We start from the raw sequence: 15635 nt of genomic DNA on the forward strand, positions 1-15635 counted from the left end.
TTTTCTCTAGTTGCTTACCCTCATGTATTTCGGCAGAAAATTATAAAAAATCATGACGTAAATCCAGCAGCTCGGATCTCTCCTGTGTTTGTTGTTAGAAGGGATACAGCTGCGATCAAATTTATTTATTAAATTAGGCATTAATTCTATTGTATTAGCGTCTGCCCTTACCTCAATCCTAAACCCCACCCTCATAGTAATGTAAAAATATTATGTGTTGTACAGCGTCACAAAAACAATGCTATACTGACAAGAGTATCCTGAGCTGTATCCTATCTAGACTTCACTGCACTACAGGAGAGGGTGAGGTCTAGATGGGATACAGCTGAGGATACTCACGTCAATATAGCATAATCTAATAAAATACAATTGTATTAGATTATGCTATGTTGACGAGAGCATCCTCAGCTGTATCGCATCTAGCTAATAAAATACAATTAATGCGTAATTTAATAAATAATATAAATACTTCTCGTTAACTTCCGATCGCAGCTGTATCCCTTTTAGCAACAACGGCGGGGCCCATTACCCATCATATAACAAATAATATGACCATTATTAAGCTGTTTAAGACAAAATATATGTTCGATCACATATTGGAGAATTGGAGTATCAGAAATTTCACAATATAATTAAAATATTTGTCAATATTTACAGAAAAGGGCAAGAAGAAGCAAAATATGACATTTGCATAGATCATTGGAGCTTGTGGGTCATGTGATAAACTTCACGTATCTATGGGAACTTTTGAATGCAATGGATTCTAGATAATGGTCACAAAAAAAGGGAGATCAGCTGGAGTATTTAAAACTCACATGTGAAAAGGTATAAATAAGACCAAGCTTAAATCTCTGCACCAAAGTTTTTACAACGATTTAAGTTGGGGCTGACAGGGATTTAAAAACAACAAACAAAAAAGCCCTCACCATAGCTATATAGACGTTTGCCAGGGTAAAATGGTTAACCACAAAGTGAGGTGCGATTTCCACTGCCATGCGCGCCACAGTCAGGGCGTCCTCCCATAATCTGGCATTTTGGAAGATGTTGGCGAGGCTGATGAGAGGCACATCCTAACGGAACAGAAGCACACATGTATATCATGTGGAAATGTTTACTGTTCTCGAAAACAAAAGAGTTTTCTGAGACCGTAGTGGTTTGAGAATGAGCAGACCTTCATGTGGTGAGGAGCGTAGTTCAGAGCCTGGCGCAGGCAGTCGATGGCTCTTTTCCCCTGACCTTTCACCCTCCAGTACAACGCTGCCATACTGGACAGAACCCAGGACGTCTGATTCTAGACAATAGAAAAAAACCCAGATTGTCAGATATAACCTACTGTCTCTGTTTTAGAGATCAACTGTATTGAAAATGATATCAGATAACATCAGTAATACTGTATTGTTTGTTTGTGCATTGCAGTGCAGTAATTGTTATGCATGTACTGGATTTCTTAAATGTAATCTGATCTTGCTGTGTGTGTTTGGTTTCTGCAGATACTGTAATGTCAAATTTAAGACTTTAAAACCTTTTTAAGACCATTAAGTATTAATTTTAAGACCTATATCGCAATATCAAAAACACGAATACACATAAAGAGAAAATGGTAAAATATAGTGGTAAAATAAATGTATGTAAATTGAACAGTACTAAAGACAAGTTAGATGCACCACAGAAATGAACTACAGAAAGAACAAACAAACATCTTAAGGCTGATTTATACTTTTGCCTGGCGCCGCACCGCGCACCTCACGAAATGGATGAGACTTTTATAGTTGACGCGTTCGCCATTGTGATATTCTTTGAAATGACAGGGGGCGGTCAAAAGAAACCCACTGTAAAGTCAGACGGATAAACAGAGAAGTAGGAAGTTTCTGGAACTACGTCATATCATTAATATCATTAAAGATTTTTAAACTAATTTGTTTTTTATTATTTTTATAATTTATTATTAAGATTTTTATAACCATTCAAGATTTTTTAAAATCAAGCTCTGATGCATCACATGCTTTTGTTCATATCTTGGACAGTTCTACCTATTAAAGTTAAATAATAATGGCAACAGAACATGGGTTGCTCTACAATTATATTTTATATTATGGCAAGAATAAAAGCAAAGAGAAGTACACTTACTAAAAAATACAGACTTTTTTTATTTTGCCAATTGACACATTACTGTCTGGCTAGTTTCTGTCCTCTACTTACAAGCTAAAAAGGCAATAATGGTCCAACATTCCTGACCACTATCACCAATAAAGTCTAGAAACAGGGCATCAGTATATTGTAAACTGATAGGTTCATATATTCCTTTCCAGTAATCAAAAACATAATATGTTACCTAATTTTAGTTTGTAACTATTAAATTGTTTTAAATTCAAAATTGTAAAATATACATCAGTGTAAAACCTATGAACAGTGGAAAAACATATTCTGTAATATTAAAACTACATGGGTCTCCACTTTTGCCATGGCCTCTTTTTTTGGCTTTAACAAACGTCTCCCTCAGGTTTTTCTAAACTTTTACAAAAACGTTCATCCTTTCCCAAGGCTGTTGCAATTTCCAGGCAAAAATTACTGGTGATCACAAAATCTTTTCAAAGTGTTTCATACTCAAATCTAACACGGTGGCACGCGAACTGTTCACCTGAGTCTCAAAAAATTTCGTGAGCTCCGCCAAAACATGTCGCGCGCACCCAAAGCGAACCTCCGCAAACACAGCAATGACGTCACATTCGCCGCGTGAACTGAGTTCAATAACAGAAAGATGATTGGCTATTGCATGTTGGTCTTATTTGTAGTTGTAATACCGCAAATTACATTTGGACTAGTGAAATAAACTACAACACCACGAAAACCAAGCAACAGCAACAAAAAAGAATTTAAAGAGTTTGTAATGTAGTCAAATGTTTACAAATACAAGCGCAGCCATTTAGAGGTCATTTCTGGTTAATGAATTTACCAGTATTTTGGAATAGATTTTCCAGAAATCCATAACGTCCTTGCTTGTGTGAACATCGCTTTTTTGAATTTACCAGTAAAGTCGTTCCGGAAATTTTCCAGATATTTACCGGTATCACTGTGTGAAAGGGGCTAATATCACAAACTAAACTCTTTTGAAGTGATGTTAGCCCCAAATCTCTACCTGAGATTATCATAGTTTGTAGTTTGTGCTGTTGTTCCAGCTGTGTCATGGAAATAGGATATAAACTATTCCTAAAATAAGAACCCCAGCTAACATGTCTTGTTGCAACAAAAAATGGGTCATGGTGTATGCTGCAACATTGTGTCTGTGAATACAAAAGAAGATATTTTAAAGAATGTTGGAAACTGGTAATCATTGACATCTATAGTACGAATACCATAGACTGTAAAATATATGGACGTAGTATCCGTGACGTCACCCATAGGTTTATGAAAAACACAAAAGAAGCTACCAGTAGGCGTGGCTAACCACCGCCATTTTGTGCACGCATCATCGCACCAACCGAGGGATACCAAACAAGGGCAAAGAGGCGGAGCGTAAGCAGAGCTACAGATGCATGCTGGCATTCTGCTTAGATGGACTTTTCTATGGGAGAAACGCTTACTACTTCATTACCTGCGACTCGTTTGTGTTCTGACCACATGTGCTTGGTTGTACACTATATCAATAAAGTGTTTAGACTTTTAAAAACACTGTTGTAATACATTGAGCCTCTAAGCATTGTTCTTATGACGTTTTTCTACAGGAGGAAAACGCGAATTACTTCCAAACACTTCAGATATAGTGTGTGTTAGTAAATGGAAGGCTATTGATGAAATCCAGCATAACAGTGTATGACAACGCTTCAGATGACTGTTCTAGAGCCTACAGCTAATCAATCTGTCAGATTCTAGAGTGCATTACAGGTCTAAAGAAAAATATAAATGATAAGTGATCTTAAATAAGACCAATGCATTTATAGAGATGGTATACAAGTATATAATTTCACTCACCTGGGAAATGGAGGCCACGTGAATGGTTTGTGAGCACAATTAAGTGCACACAGCATGCCATATCGTCTGCTAATTGTAGGAAATAATTCCAAAAGGCAACTGACTGTGTAAAGCTACATAAAGCAAATCAAAAATAGGATGAATATGTCGAGTTCAGCAGCTAAGCAGCTGGAATCAGCTGAGGTGAAGTGACAGCGACCAGCGAGACCTAGCTGCCACTCAAGTGGCCACGCCCTTAATTATGCAAACTTAATAAAACCTAATATAAAGGAAACAGATGAGTTCACCCCCTCTCAGTTGTCGTGAAGGGTTATATTAGCTATATGAACCAAAATGCTTCTTTGTACCAGGCTGTAAACACCTTTTTTTTCTGCTGTAAAGTTGGCCATTCTAACAGTGGGCTAAATTGAAAATTTGCTCTATATGGAGCCAGGACTAGCCTAATTTCAATAAATTGCAGTTTCAGTTACTTCCGTATTGGCTTCCCGAGGGAGAGCGGGAGGTTGCCGCTTGACGAATACACATACTATGGAAGTCAATGGTTACCGGTTTGTTTAACATAACTTATTTTGTGTTCAACAGAAGAAAGTGAGTAGATATTCAAGTTTGGGTGTACTGTCTCTTTAAACATTTAAATAATAGTGTAGGTCTGTTATTCTGACTTTGCAAATACCAGCCTGCTATGACTGGTTGACAACATGCAAATTTGCTTGCAGCTACGTTCTCACATACCTTTTCCAACACCTTAGCAATACGTGTTCCCACTTGTTCAAAAGACTGTGAGGGAAATTTATCTTTTCCCAGATTCTGCAATACCTGTGACAGAGCAAGAGGGTGAGACCAAATAAAGACCACAAACATCAGAATCAGCAATATCTGTCATGATTATGAATCTCTAAACAATTATTATTATGGATATTAATTGTTTGAAATTAAATGATGCTTTGAGAATTTAAGGTGCTATAAGTAAGCTTTTGACTCTTCTTAAGCATAAACATACCAATATATGTTTGCAGATATTTAGGATACATGCTAAATTAACATACTTGTTTATCTGAAAAACAATGCTAAAGTTAGTTATTCTCCTTGAAAAATGTGCGTGCCGTGTCAGAGTCTGTCTGTTTTAGTCTGTGTAACCCCGACCACTGCCAGTTTAACCAATTGGATTCTTGATATTTGGTGGAAAACACTGTATTTAATTTCAGTCGTGGAAGAAGCCAAAAGAAATTGCTTAGTATCAAAGATCAAACATTCTGCACATCCTAATAATCTTCTGCATCCCCCCAAAAACATGGTATGTTTATATCTCACAATAAATAACAGTCAACTTGATTACGGTTATACCTGGGCTGCCTCAATAGGGTATTTGCAGAAGCATGCAGATGGACTTTTAATTATTATTATTATTATTTATTTATTTTTTTTTAACATATAAAGCTTGTAGTTTCTCACCTCCGCCTAATTCCGTTAATCAGTTTTGTTCACGTCAACTCAAACAATTTCTCATCAAATCATAACCAATCTAATGCTCTCTAGCATCTGAAATGTCCCGCTCCTTTCAAGACGCTTCTCATCTGCTTTTCATTTAAATGCACTTGAGCTCAACCAATCTCACTGGCAGACAAAATGCTGTTGGCTGTTTTTTAAAATAGGGGAGGGGCTACACTATGTTCCACCCTCTTCGTGTTGAGATTACATCAAACATCGAATAAAAAAAATGCATATTTTAAAGTACTTCATGCGACCTTTAATAATGGCAACAGGCCTAGTCATGGCTGTAAAGAGGAGAAATGCGCACCTCTCTGAGCTGACTCTCTCCAGTGTAGTGAATGCCTCCGCGGTTGGCGACCCCGCTCAGGTGGTCAAGTGTGTGCATGCTTGCAGGGAGGTTGGCATTACACACGGGCTCCACCGCTGGCTCCTGGAGCGGAGTGGCGAAGTCGATGTGCTCTGTGATGCTGGGAGGAGTTCAGAATCGCATGTTAGTAAAAGCCAAAAGACAAGTATGAAAGTATTTCAAATGTGTTTGAGGATAGAGGATGAAGCTATAAATGATGTCCTACTCAATGTTCTTTGCAGAAACTGCCAGCCAGGTGCTCGCCACAGTGGTGAGGTCCACACGACGTGTGCGCTGGCACTCCTCAGGACCAGGCCAACCCAGGCTGCTGTAGTCCTTCCACCTCTCTGTAAACACCAAACGTTTGGATGACGGAAACATCTCTGTGTTAGTACGGGTACTAAAACTATTACAATAAAATAAAAGTTAAATAAAAAAAATATATAAAATACAAATGTTTGATGAAACGCATGAATGTTGCCTTGTCAACAGACCAAAATAAAATAACTATAAACATTAAAAATCAAATCTGCAATAAAATAAATCTATATAGAAAGATTACCTTTTCAACTCACCGAAATAAAAACAACCCACAATAAAGTTCAATTCAAATTTAAATATTAAAATTTAAATAAAATTTGAAGTCATATATATATATGGGATGCAACAATTCTCTGTAAAAAACCATATCATCCCATTGTCCTCCCATGGTTCGGTGCGTACTGTGATCCGCGGTTCAGAATATGCATTATTAGAATTGGTTTGATAATAAAAACTGCAACAAAGCAGTTTCGCCTTTGTACTCTTTCGATTACCTTTCCCATCCATTGCACATGCGAAGACCTGTCCAATCACCTCTTAGTATGTAAATCTGCTGTTGACATCACGTTTCCTCATGTGTAAGTGTGTGTGGAGTTTCTGTGTGTTTCAGTATGGCAAATGAAGGAGACAAAGTGAGGTGAGGCCTATGTAAATTCAGACAGACACAAAAACATAACGAATGGCGATTTTTTTGTTTGTTGTTGTCGCAAAGATAGCCTAGATCAGTGGTGCAGTCCCAGAAGAGTTCCATACAAACGCGGACATACAGCAGGTCTGTTACTTCAGTCCAGCTTCTACTAAAATCATATTGAAATCATAAATAAAAATGCGTTGTTGCCTTGGTAAAGCAAACATAATGTAAACAGAAGTAATCAATACTTTAGAAAAGCTCAATTATTAAGATGTGTTGACATAATTATTATCTGCATGATTGCTTGAGACTTTTGAGTCGAGAGGAAAAATAGAAAAAGGGGAAATTGAAGCTTTTTCTCTTTATTTTCTTAAGCCATTTATTTGAACATACAATTTTTAAAATGGCCTACTTTAGTTTAATTAATGCGAGAACATGCAAATCTACAGTCATATATGTGTGAAGCTTTTGCATTGTCAGGTGTTTGTTAACCAATAAATATAATTATTGTTCTTTAAAATTTTCTGTAGGCATTTTTTTTCTAATCTTAGCACAAACCGTCTCGTACCGAAACCGTGACCCTAAAACCATGATACATACTGAACTGTGAGTAGATTGAACCGTTGCACCCCTAATATATATATATATATATATATATAGTTAAAGTCAGAATTATTAGCCACCCTGAATTATAATAAAGCTAAATTTAAATGTTTTTAAAATGATAAGTTACTTTGTTAAAACTAAAATGAAGAATTACTAGAAAGAACTACAATTAAAAAAAATAAATAAATAAAATTAAATATGCTCAAGTACTAAAATGACAAAAAAAAAACTTATAATATAATATATAAAAATAAAGCTGAATAAATATTTAAAAAAACCTGAAATGTTACCTTGCCAACAAACCAAAGTAAAATAATCTAAATTCTAAAATTACAACTATTAAAAGCTCAAATAAAAATGGAAATACAGAAAAAATGCAACTAATTTTATATCAATATCAATACTACTTAAGACTAACCAAGATGACTTAAAACTGTGAAAATATAAATATAAAATTGAATAAAAAATTAGCAAAATGTAAAAATATCCTGTCATTGTATCTAAAGAATACTAGGCAAAATAATACTGCTAATAATAAAAGTGTAGGTAGAAAAAAATAACACATCCTATAGGTGGGCTGAAGACGCTCCACACCTGAGGGTCCGGGTGAGGGGATTGTGGGTCCACTGATCTCAAGGATGGAGTTGCTCGCTGTTGGTTCAGTCTGACGAACGTCTCCTTCTCCCACCCAACCTTCTGACGCATCACTTTTAGGCTTTTTTACTCGTTTCACCTGGAATGTAATCTGGAATGATAAAGAGAAGAACAATAAATTCAATTTGATCACAAATGAAATCCCTCTATATTAGTCTCTAGTGCTAATAATCAAATGCAAGCAGAAACACTGTACAAAATGCAGTGTTCCACACTATTCCGTCATGTTGTCCCAACACAAATCAATTAAGTTAACGTAATCGTTTTTACAAATTTAAGTGGATTGAACATAAAACAATTAAGTTGTTCCAAAAACTTTAAGAATTGTGTTGTTTAAAGGTGCTGTATGTAAGTTATTGACTCTTCTGAAGCATAAAAATACCGTAATATGTTTTCAGACATTTAAGAAACATGCCAAGTGAACAATCTTGTTTATCTGAAAAACAATGCTGAAGTCAGATATCCTGCTTTGAAAATGTGTGTTGGGTGCCAGAACATCTGTCTTTGATTTGGCTATTTTAACCTGCCCAATGCCAGTTTAGCCAATTATACACCCCGGGTTGCCTTGATGGAGAACAGCGCATTTCATTCATTCATTCATTCATTCATTCAGAAAGGCTCTCAAAGCATGCACCCGTGATCTAAATGTGACCTCTAGTGGACAGTAGCAGACTCCGAAAGATTCACAGTTCCACATGAGGTTATTAATTAGCCAATAACATAAATATTACGAATGTAAACATTAGGTGAGCAGGTTACATTATAACCCCGTGTCTTAATAAAGGCTGATTTATACTTCTGCATCAAGCGCACGCGTATGCTATGGCACGGCCTACACATGGACGCATAGCCCTTGCTGTGGCTGACGTACACCTCTCAAAAAATGTAACTACACGTCGCAACGATGAGTAGCGCAAGCTCTGTGATTGGTCAGCTTGGTAGCACTGATGAGTGTGGGTGGGACCGAGAGCCACGCGAGCCCGATGGAGCAATTGTTTACAAGTGTGGAGTCCTATGAAGGAGCTCTGGATGGAAAGTTTTGGTTTGTGTTTTTTTTCATGGTTAAAGTTGTTGCACGTCCGCCGGTTCCTGCTTCAAAATAAGCGAGTTTGAGCCACTTGTACATTAAGGAAGCTTTCAGAAAAAACATAACACCAGCGAAGAAACTCGACACAGAGGAACATAAACACCTCACTGCCAACTAGCGTTTCGGAAGTGTTATTGCAGAACAACAGAAACAGCGCGCAGAAGTATGACTGCACAGCTATGCGCGTTGCATGTGCTGTAGGTCACGCCGTTAACTTGACGCAGAAGTATAAACCACCCTTAAATCGCTACGTGATGAGATTTGCAGTGATAAGCGATTTGGCTGGTTGCACCAGACGAAACATGACAGAAATTTAAATACAGCCATTCAGATGCAATCACTCATGAAATGGTAATGTTTATAACCTAATTAATACATATTAAACCTCTTTAACATTATTAAATGCACATGCTGAATCACTGGTATGCGTTGGCTTGAGTCACAGTTTTTAAGTTCAATATCAAACAGTTTATTTTGTTTTCCAGATCTGAGGTGAACTATCTGCTGCTGCTTTCAGTAGTATGGCAATAAATGTCACGTAAAATGCCATTCAAACTCACATTATTAGCATTTAACACTGAATAAATCACATGAGGTGTACCTGAGGCAATAATTGTCATTTATCCTGTTGTTCACTATGAGAAATAGAAGCCGTTTCTAATATATCAATTTAAGGTGTTGGTTAGAACAAAAACTTATTTTAATATGGAAAATATCTATCGTGCGACGTTGCTTTTATTTACAACACGACTTAAATCAGCCTTTAGGCTCAAGACTCGCTCATGTTGGTCGTTAATCTGGCAACCTGCTCTTGCGTTTGTTTTGATCCAGGAATGCAATACCTGGTTCAACCACCAGGTGTCAAACTTACATACTGCACCCTGTAAACTCTTTTTAAATTAGTTAAAATAGAAGCAACAAAAGTGATTTTTGAGTGAAGGAAATAAATCTCATGAGCAACTATTTTTCTAAAATAAGATCACACACGATTTTCCTCCTGTATCTTCACAATATACAAACCATGACAATAATTCTGATGGTCATACCGCCAAAATATGGTGATTAGTGATTATTCATGTAAACCTAATAAATAAACATAAACAGTTTTTTTATTGACAACTATTTAAATAATCACTATTTATATAAATCAGTCATATAAAGTTTTCTGGTCATGGATCTAATCTAAGTTAGATGACTATGTCAAATAATCATGGCTTGCAATTTCGGCGTAATCGAGCACACATAGTATTTACATAAAGTTATGTGTTAATTGCAGTTGGGTGAAAATCTGATCTGTAACATTAAATATTATACAAAAAATAGGGAATCATGCACAAATTTGATTTAATTAGATCTTTCTATTATTCTATTTATTAGACCATTTTATATGTATGTTTTATCTGAATGCTTTGGTTAAATAACATATATTTAACAGAATATGGCAATTGATATTAATTTCTGAATATCTTATTAAATAATATTTACTAAATTGAATTATTTATTGTTTTGGTAAAACTATTGGTTCCATTTTGTTATATATTTTAAATAATTTCTTTTGGGTGATTTGAAAAAGCTATATACAAGAACAAGAAAACACAGCGTTTAAGCAGCTGTAGTGTATTTACATGTGGAATACCGTTCACTACAAAAATGACAAAAGGTAGCTCAACCTTTTATATACAGTTGAAGTCAGAGTTATCACCCCCCATGAATCATTAGCCCCCCTGTTTATTTTTTTCCCAATTTCTGTTTAACAGAGAGCAGATTTTTTTCAACACATGTCTAAACATAATAGTTTGAATAACTCATTTCTAATAACGGATTTATTTTATCTTTGTCATGATGACAGTAAATAATATTTGACTAGATATTTTTCAAGACACTTCTATACAGCTTAAAGTGACATTTAAAGGCTTAACTAGGTTTATTAGGTTAATTAGGCAGGTTAGGGTCATTAGGCAAATTATTGTAAAACAATGGTTTGTTCTGTAGACCAGTGGTTCTTAAAGTGGGGGTCGCACGTGGGGGTCGCTTGGTGATTTCTAAAAATCTCATAGATTTTATTAATCTATTAAAATTATCATATTTTAGCCATAACCTGCAGAATAAAAAAAATAGTTTTTAACTTATAATATATTTAATATACACTTAGTTTTTAAAAGTTACATAAAAAAAAGAACATGCAAATAAAAAGTCATCAGCCTTTCAATTTTTTTTCCATTGGATTGGACCCCCGTGGTTATTATGCTAGATTAACATCACAGCAATATTGTTAGTTGCAGCAGATTGATTTTACGGTACAATGTTAAACATTTACATCTTTATGGCACTCACATATATTAAAAATAATATATGTGTGGCTAAAAGTCTCCAAAATTAAACCAAGAATAGTCTTGTGCTATAAACATTGTGCTCACCATTCTCATCAAGTGAGATTAATATTAAATTAAACAAATGAATAGTCATTATTAAAATAGACTGTTGCACTTTGTGTCGTCAATAAGCTTGTTTATATAGTTCCTATTGGTGCAATAATTGTATGCTCATAACCACCTCCGAGCATAGAGGGGGTCGCGAGTCACTGGTGTTGTTATTTTAGGGGTTGAGGGCTGAAAAGTTTGAGAACCCCTGCTGTAGACTGTCGAAAAAATATCTAGCTGAAAGAGGCTAATCATTTTGACCTTAAAATGGATTTTAAAAAATTAAAAACTAATTTTATTCTAGCTGAAATAAAACAAATAAGACTTTCTCCAGAAGAAAAAATATTATCAGACATACTGTGAAAATTTCCTTGCTCTGTTAAACATCATTTAGGAAATATTTAAAAAAGAAAAAAAAAAAGGGGGGGGGGGGCTAATCAGTCTGACTTCAACTGTAGTTACAATGACAGTAAAGAGAGACGACTGACAAGACCAAAATGGAAGATTCAGTGTGCAACAGAGCCTAGAGTCTGACAAATATCTCACATAATGCATGTTTAGCCCTTCCGCTGCCAAGTGCACTTGATAGCACTGAAAGTAATAAAGCATGCATGCATTCAATAGCAGTTTTAAAATGGACTTACCCATTCAGCTCCCTCATCATCCTCACAGTTGCCGAAGCAGGGCCCTCCCCCTCTCGCCCCCATGACCCTGTCATTTTTCAGCACACGGATGCCCCGCAGATCCCCTGTCTTCCCGTTCATGTCCAGAGCCCCTTCAAAAGCTCCAATCAGCTCTTCTCTCAGACGCCAGTCCTGCTCTTCTTCTTCCCCCCCTTCAGCCTTTGGCTCTCGGGTCCTATCCTGTCCACTGGCCTCCCCAGAGCCATTACTGTCCACCACCACCTCTGCAGAGGACAATAACAGAGAGACGTGCTTTCACTGCCGCTTGTTTAGAATAATTCATTAAAGGGACAACTCTGTTGTTGTTTTCACACACACAGGACCGCTGGCAAGCCTACGTTCAACAGAAGAAATAAAAGTTTGGAACCAGCTGAGAGTGAGTACATTTTCATTTTTGGATAAACGATCACTCACTAATCTAATTTACAAATCTGATGATGTCTGTTTGGTGTAAAATACTATTGCACTGCATGTATCCAGGCAGCTATTGTTTAAAAATAGTAAGTGAAACAGTATGAAATATGAAACGGGGTAAAATATGCAGCTGTGAATTATTAAAATGGTAGTGTGCCATATTGCTGTATCACATGACCTCACTTTATCGCATGATTCGAGAACAGGAGAGATAAAGGACTTTTTTTAATTTGAGTAAAAATATCTTAACTAGAAATATCAAATCCATAAACTGTTTTGTTTCTGTGGTACAGTAAGCTGTAAGGAAATCTCAGTGCAGCAGTGATATGAAACTGTAATGTTGTTCATATCTTACTGGAGCTACTTGAGCTGTTGGTTTGTCTGAGGGTGCACTCACACTATGCTATCCGAACCGTGCCCAGGCCCGTTTGCCGATTCGTTTGAAAAGTGCAGGTACTCTAAATCGTGCATGGTACGCTTGTAGTGTGAGTGCAAAGTGTGCCTGAGCCAGAAACTGAAGACGTGACATCACTTTAAGGGGACTGTTTCATATGGATTTATTAATCATTCTCAATTTAATGAATGCAAACTGTCGTAGTTTATTAAAGATGCAAACCCCTCACTGCACGTCAGCTGCACCCTCAGGAAACCTCCTAATACCTGCAGCACGAGGACTTTTATGACAATTTCTGAACGTCAAAAGTGGTGGATCTGTTGGGCAAAGTGTTTGACTGCCTGTCACTGCATATCAAACGACTAAAAATAATACAGAATGATATAATACCAGTCGAAATAACAGCAATTAAATAAGAGCTCCCTTGGAAGTACTGCATAGTTTTGTCTTGAAATCTTAACACGTGGTCACAAGAGATGAAATTTTACAGATTTGTGTGTGTTGAGCATCAATTTAGACCACCTGTTATGCTGCGTTCATACCAGACACAGATGAAGCATCAAGCTTGAGTGATTTACATGTTAAGTCAATGCTAAGACGCGATTAGACATCCTGCAGCGTGATTCCCGTGAATGAGCCAGCGCCAGTTGAGCGTTTTGCTTGTTTGACACAATGCGTGTATCGCTCGAGTTCGTGCTATTCCTGCCACATTAACCAATCAAGAGCTTTCTCTTGTAGGGGAGTGATTATGACGTAGCGCCTGTTGTTGGTGTCCTGAGGGCAAATCCTCTTGCCGACACTGGATAACGGTTCAGCTCAGTCAGAAGCACCGCTGAAAGCTTCCATCATCCAGGTACAGTTTCTGGAGGAGTTGATGACCTCACAGAGCTGGGTGCACCTCTATCTCTCAAATCTAGTGGAATCAGACACGGCGCTGAACAAATCTATGCTGTTTTTCAGCCTCACAGCTACTCTCTCAATACAATCCATGTCAGCCATTTAGCCACGAAGCTAGAGTCACCGAGCAGACAGGAGCTCTGCCCATGATGTGAAACCGCATCTATTGTGAAGTGAATTAGACGCATGAATGAAGAGAGTAAACTCAAAATGTTTTAAACTCAAAATAGCATGATTTGCTTGCGGTTCCGCATCTGGTGTGAACACAGCAATAGCTTTAATTGTGGGGAAAACTGGATCATTTTGAGCTTTTGTCAGCTAATGTCATCTTCCGGGTTTAATATCATTATTGGGGCAGGGTCAAAATCGGTAATGTAGCACCGATCTGCATGTCCAGTGATGATGCGTCAGTTTCTCATTATTATTCATAGACGGAGTTTTCTTATCCTATGAGAAGACCCCGCTTCTTAATTATTCATGACTGCCTGTGCTTCCACACCTGCCAAGCTGTGAGACTTTGTCCGCACAGCACGCAGTATTTAGCCATTCAAGAACTGTCGTATGTGTTTGTTTCCATGATTCACAGAGGTTTGTTGCATGTTTTTCCCCGCTATGCTGTCAGTGCTGATACAGCAGAGCTGTTTGTGTGTAGCAAGCATTTTTGTCAGGAGAGCAGTCTGTGAATTGGAGAATGGCGGACTTTGTCTTTTATCAGTTGAGTTTGTTACCATTCAGACGCATCGCCTATATCCGTGCTGCTGTGTTCACATATGTTTAAAATCCTCTGGATTACTGGCAGGGCTATTGGTTGGAATAGACAGGGAAAGAGGCCTGCTGTACTGCTGTCCACCGTGTCTGCATTCAAACCCGGGATTCAGGAAGAGAGAAGTCCTCCTCATTTATAGTGTTTAAACATGATTATCTTTATAATGATAAACCAAATTGTGGTTATATATTGTATGAAATTATGAATAGCCTATCATATATGTAACAGAACATTCCATTATTTACTGTTGATTTCTTTGCATTTTAACTTGGTAAACTCTAAAATCATGCGTCTTCTCATGTTTTGTGTCTGATTTTTTTTGGTCTGAGTTGGTAAGCCAACAGTTGTTCTCCCCTTCTTTTTCCCCTGCTCTGCCGGCCATGGCCACTCCTCCATCTGCTCACAGCGCTCCATGCCCAACATAGATCATTTTTGAAAAAATTCTGAGGTGAAATTAACTGAAAGAGGGGAGTTTCGTGACACATTAATAACAAGCAAAAAAAATGATAATATTTTTGAAAATGCCCATTAAAGGATTACTTCACCCAAAAATGAAAATTCTGTTTTCATTCTCTGGAGGACGAGAGAGCTCTTGGATTTCATTTAAAATATCTCAATTGTGTCCCAAAGACAAATGGAGGTCTCTGAGGTTTGGAATAACATTAGGATGAGTAATTAAAGATAGAATTTTCATTTTTGGGTGAACTAACCTTTTAAAACCAAATGGAAACAGGGGCTTAGAGTTCTGAATTATGTTAAAAAGAAACTCTATGACACAAAGAAAAATGACGTATTAATCTTACTCTCAAAGAGGAGCGAGTCTTCTAAAGCAGACACAGGCATGGCATCACTGTCCCAGACCTCCTGCCTGCCGCTGCTACTGCCCGTGTCCCAGTCCTCCAGCTCTGAGTCTTCCTCCACCTCACAGGCTCCACCAGCTACACACACACACATAT

The 15635-nt window shown here is 37.2% G+C and overlaps 1 protein-coding gene across 1 annotated transcript in view; it reads right to left on the reverse strand.

The window, feature by feature from the left end:
• The window catches only part of ttc17 (tetratricopeptide repeat domain 17), a 56643-nt gene that overhangs the window by 1518 nt on the left and 39490 nt on the right, over window positions 1–15635 (reverse strand). Inside the window, exons 17-24 of the mRNA XM_056462052.1 lie at window positions 15483–15617; window positions 12170–12432; window positions 7959–8109; window positions 6033–6153; window positions 5768–5927; window positions 4702–4785; window positions 1172–1291; window positions 927–1070 (exon numbers count right to left, since the gene is read on the reverse strand). Coding sequence (XP_056318027.1) covers window positions 927–1070; window positions 1172–1291; window positions 4702–4785; window positions 5768–5927; window positions 6033–6153; window positions 7959–8109; window positions 12170–12432; window positions 15483–15617 — 1178 coding nt within the window. The remainder of the gene's footprint in view (window positions 1–926; window positions 1071–1171; window positions 1292–4701; window positions 4786–5767; window positions 5928–6032; window positions 6154–7958; window positions 8110–12169; window positions 12433–15482; window positions 15618–15635) is intronic.

This window comes from Danio aesculapii, chromosome 7 (assembly GCF_903798145.1).
Source record: "Danio aesculapii chromosome 7, fDanAes4.1, whole genome shotgun sequence".
NCBI classification, from domain to species: domain Eukaryota; kingdom Metazoa; phylum Chordata; class Actinopteri; order Cypriniformes; family Danionidae; genus Danio; species Danio aesculapii.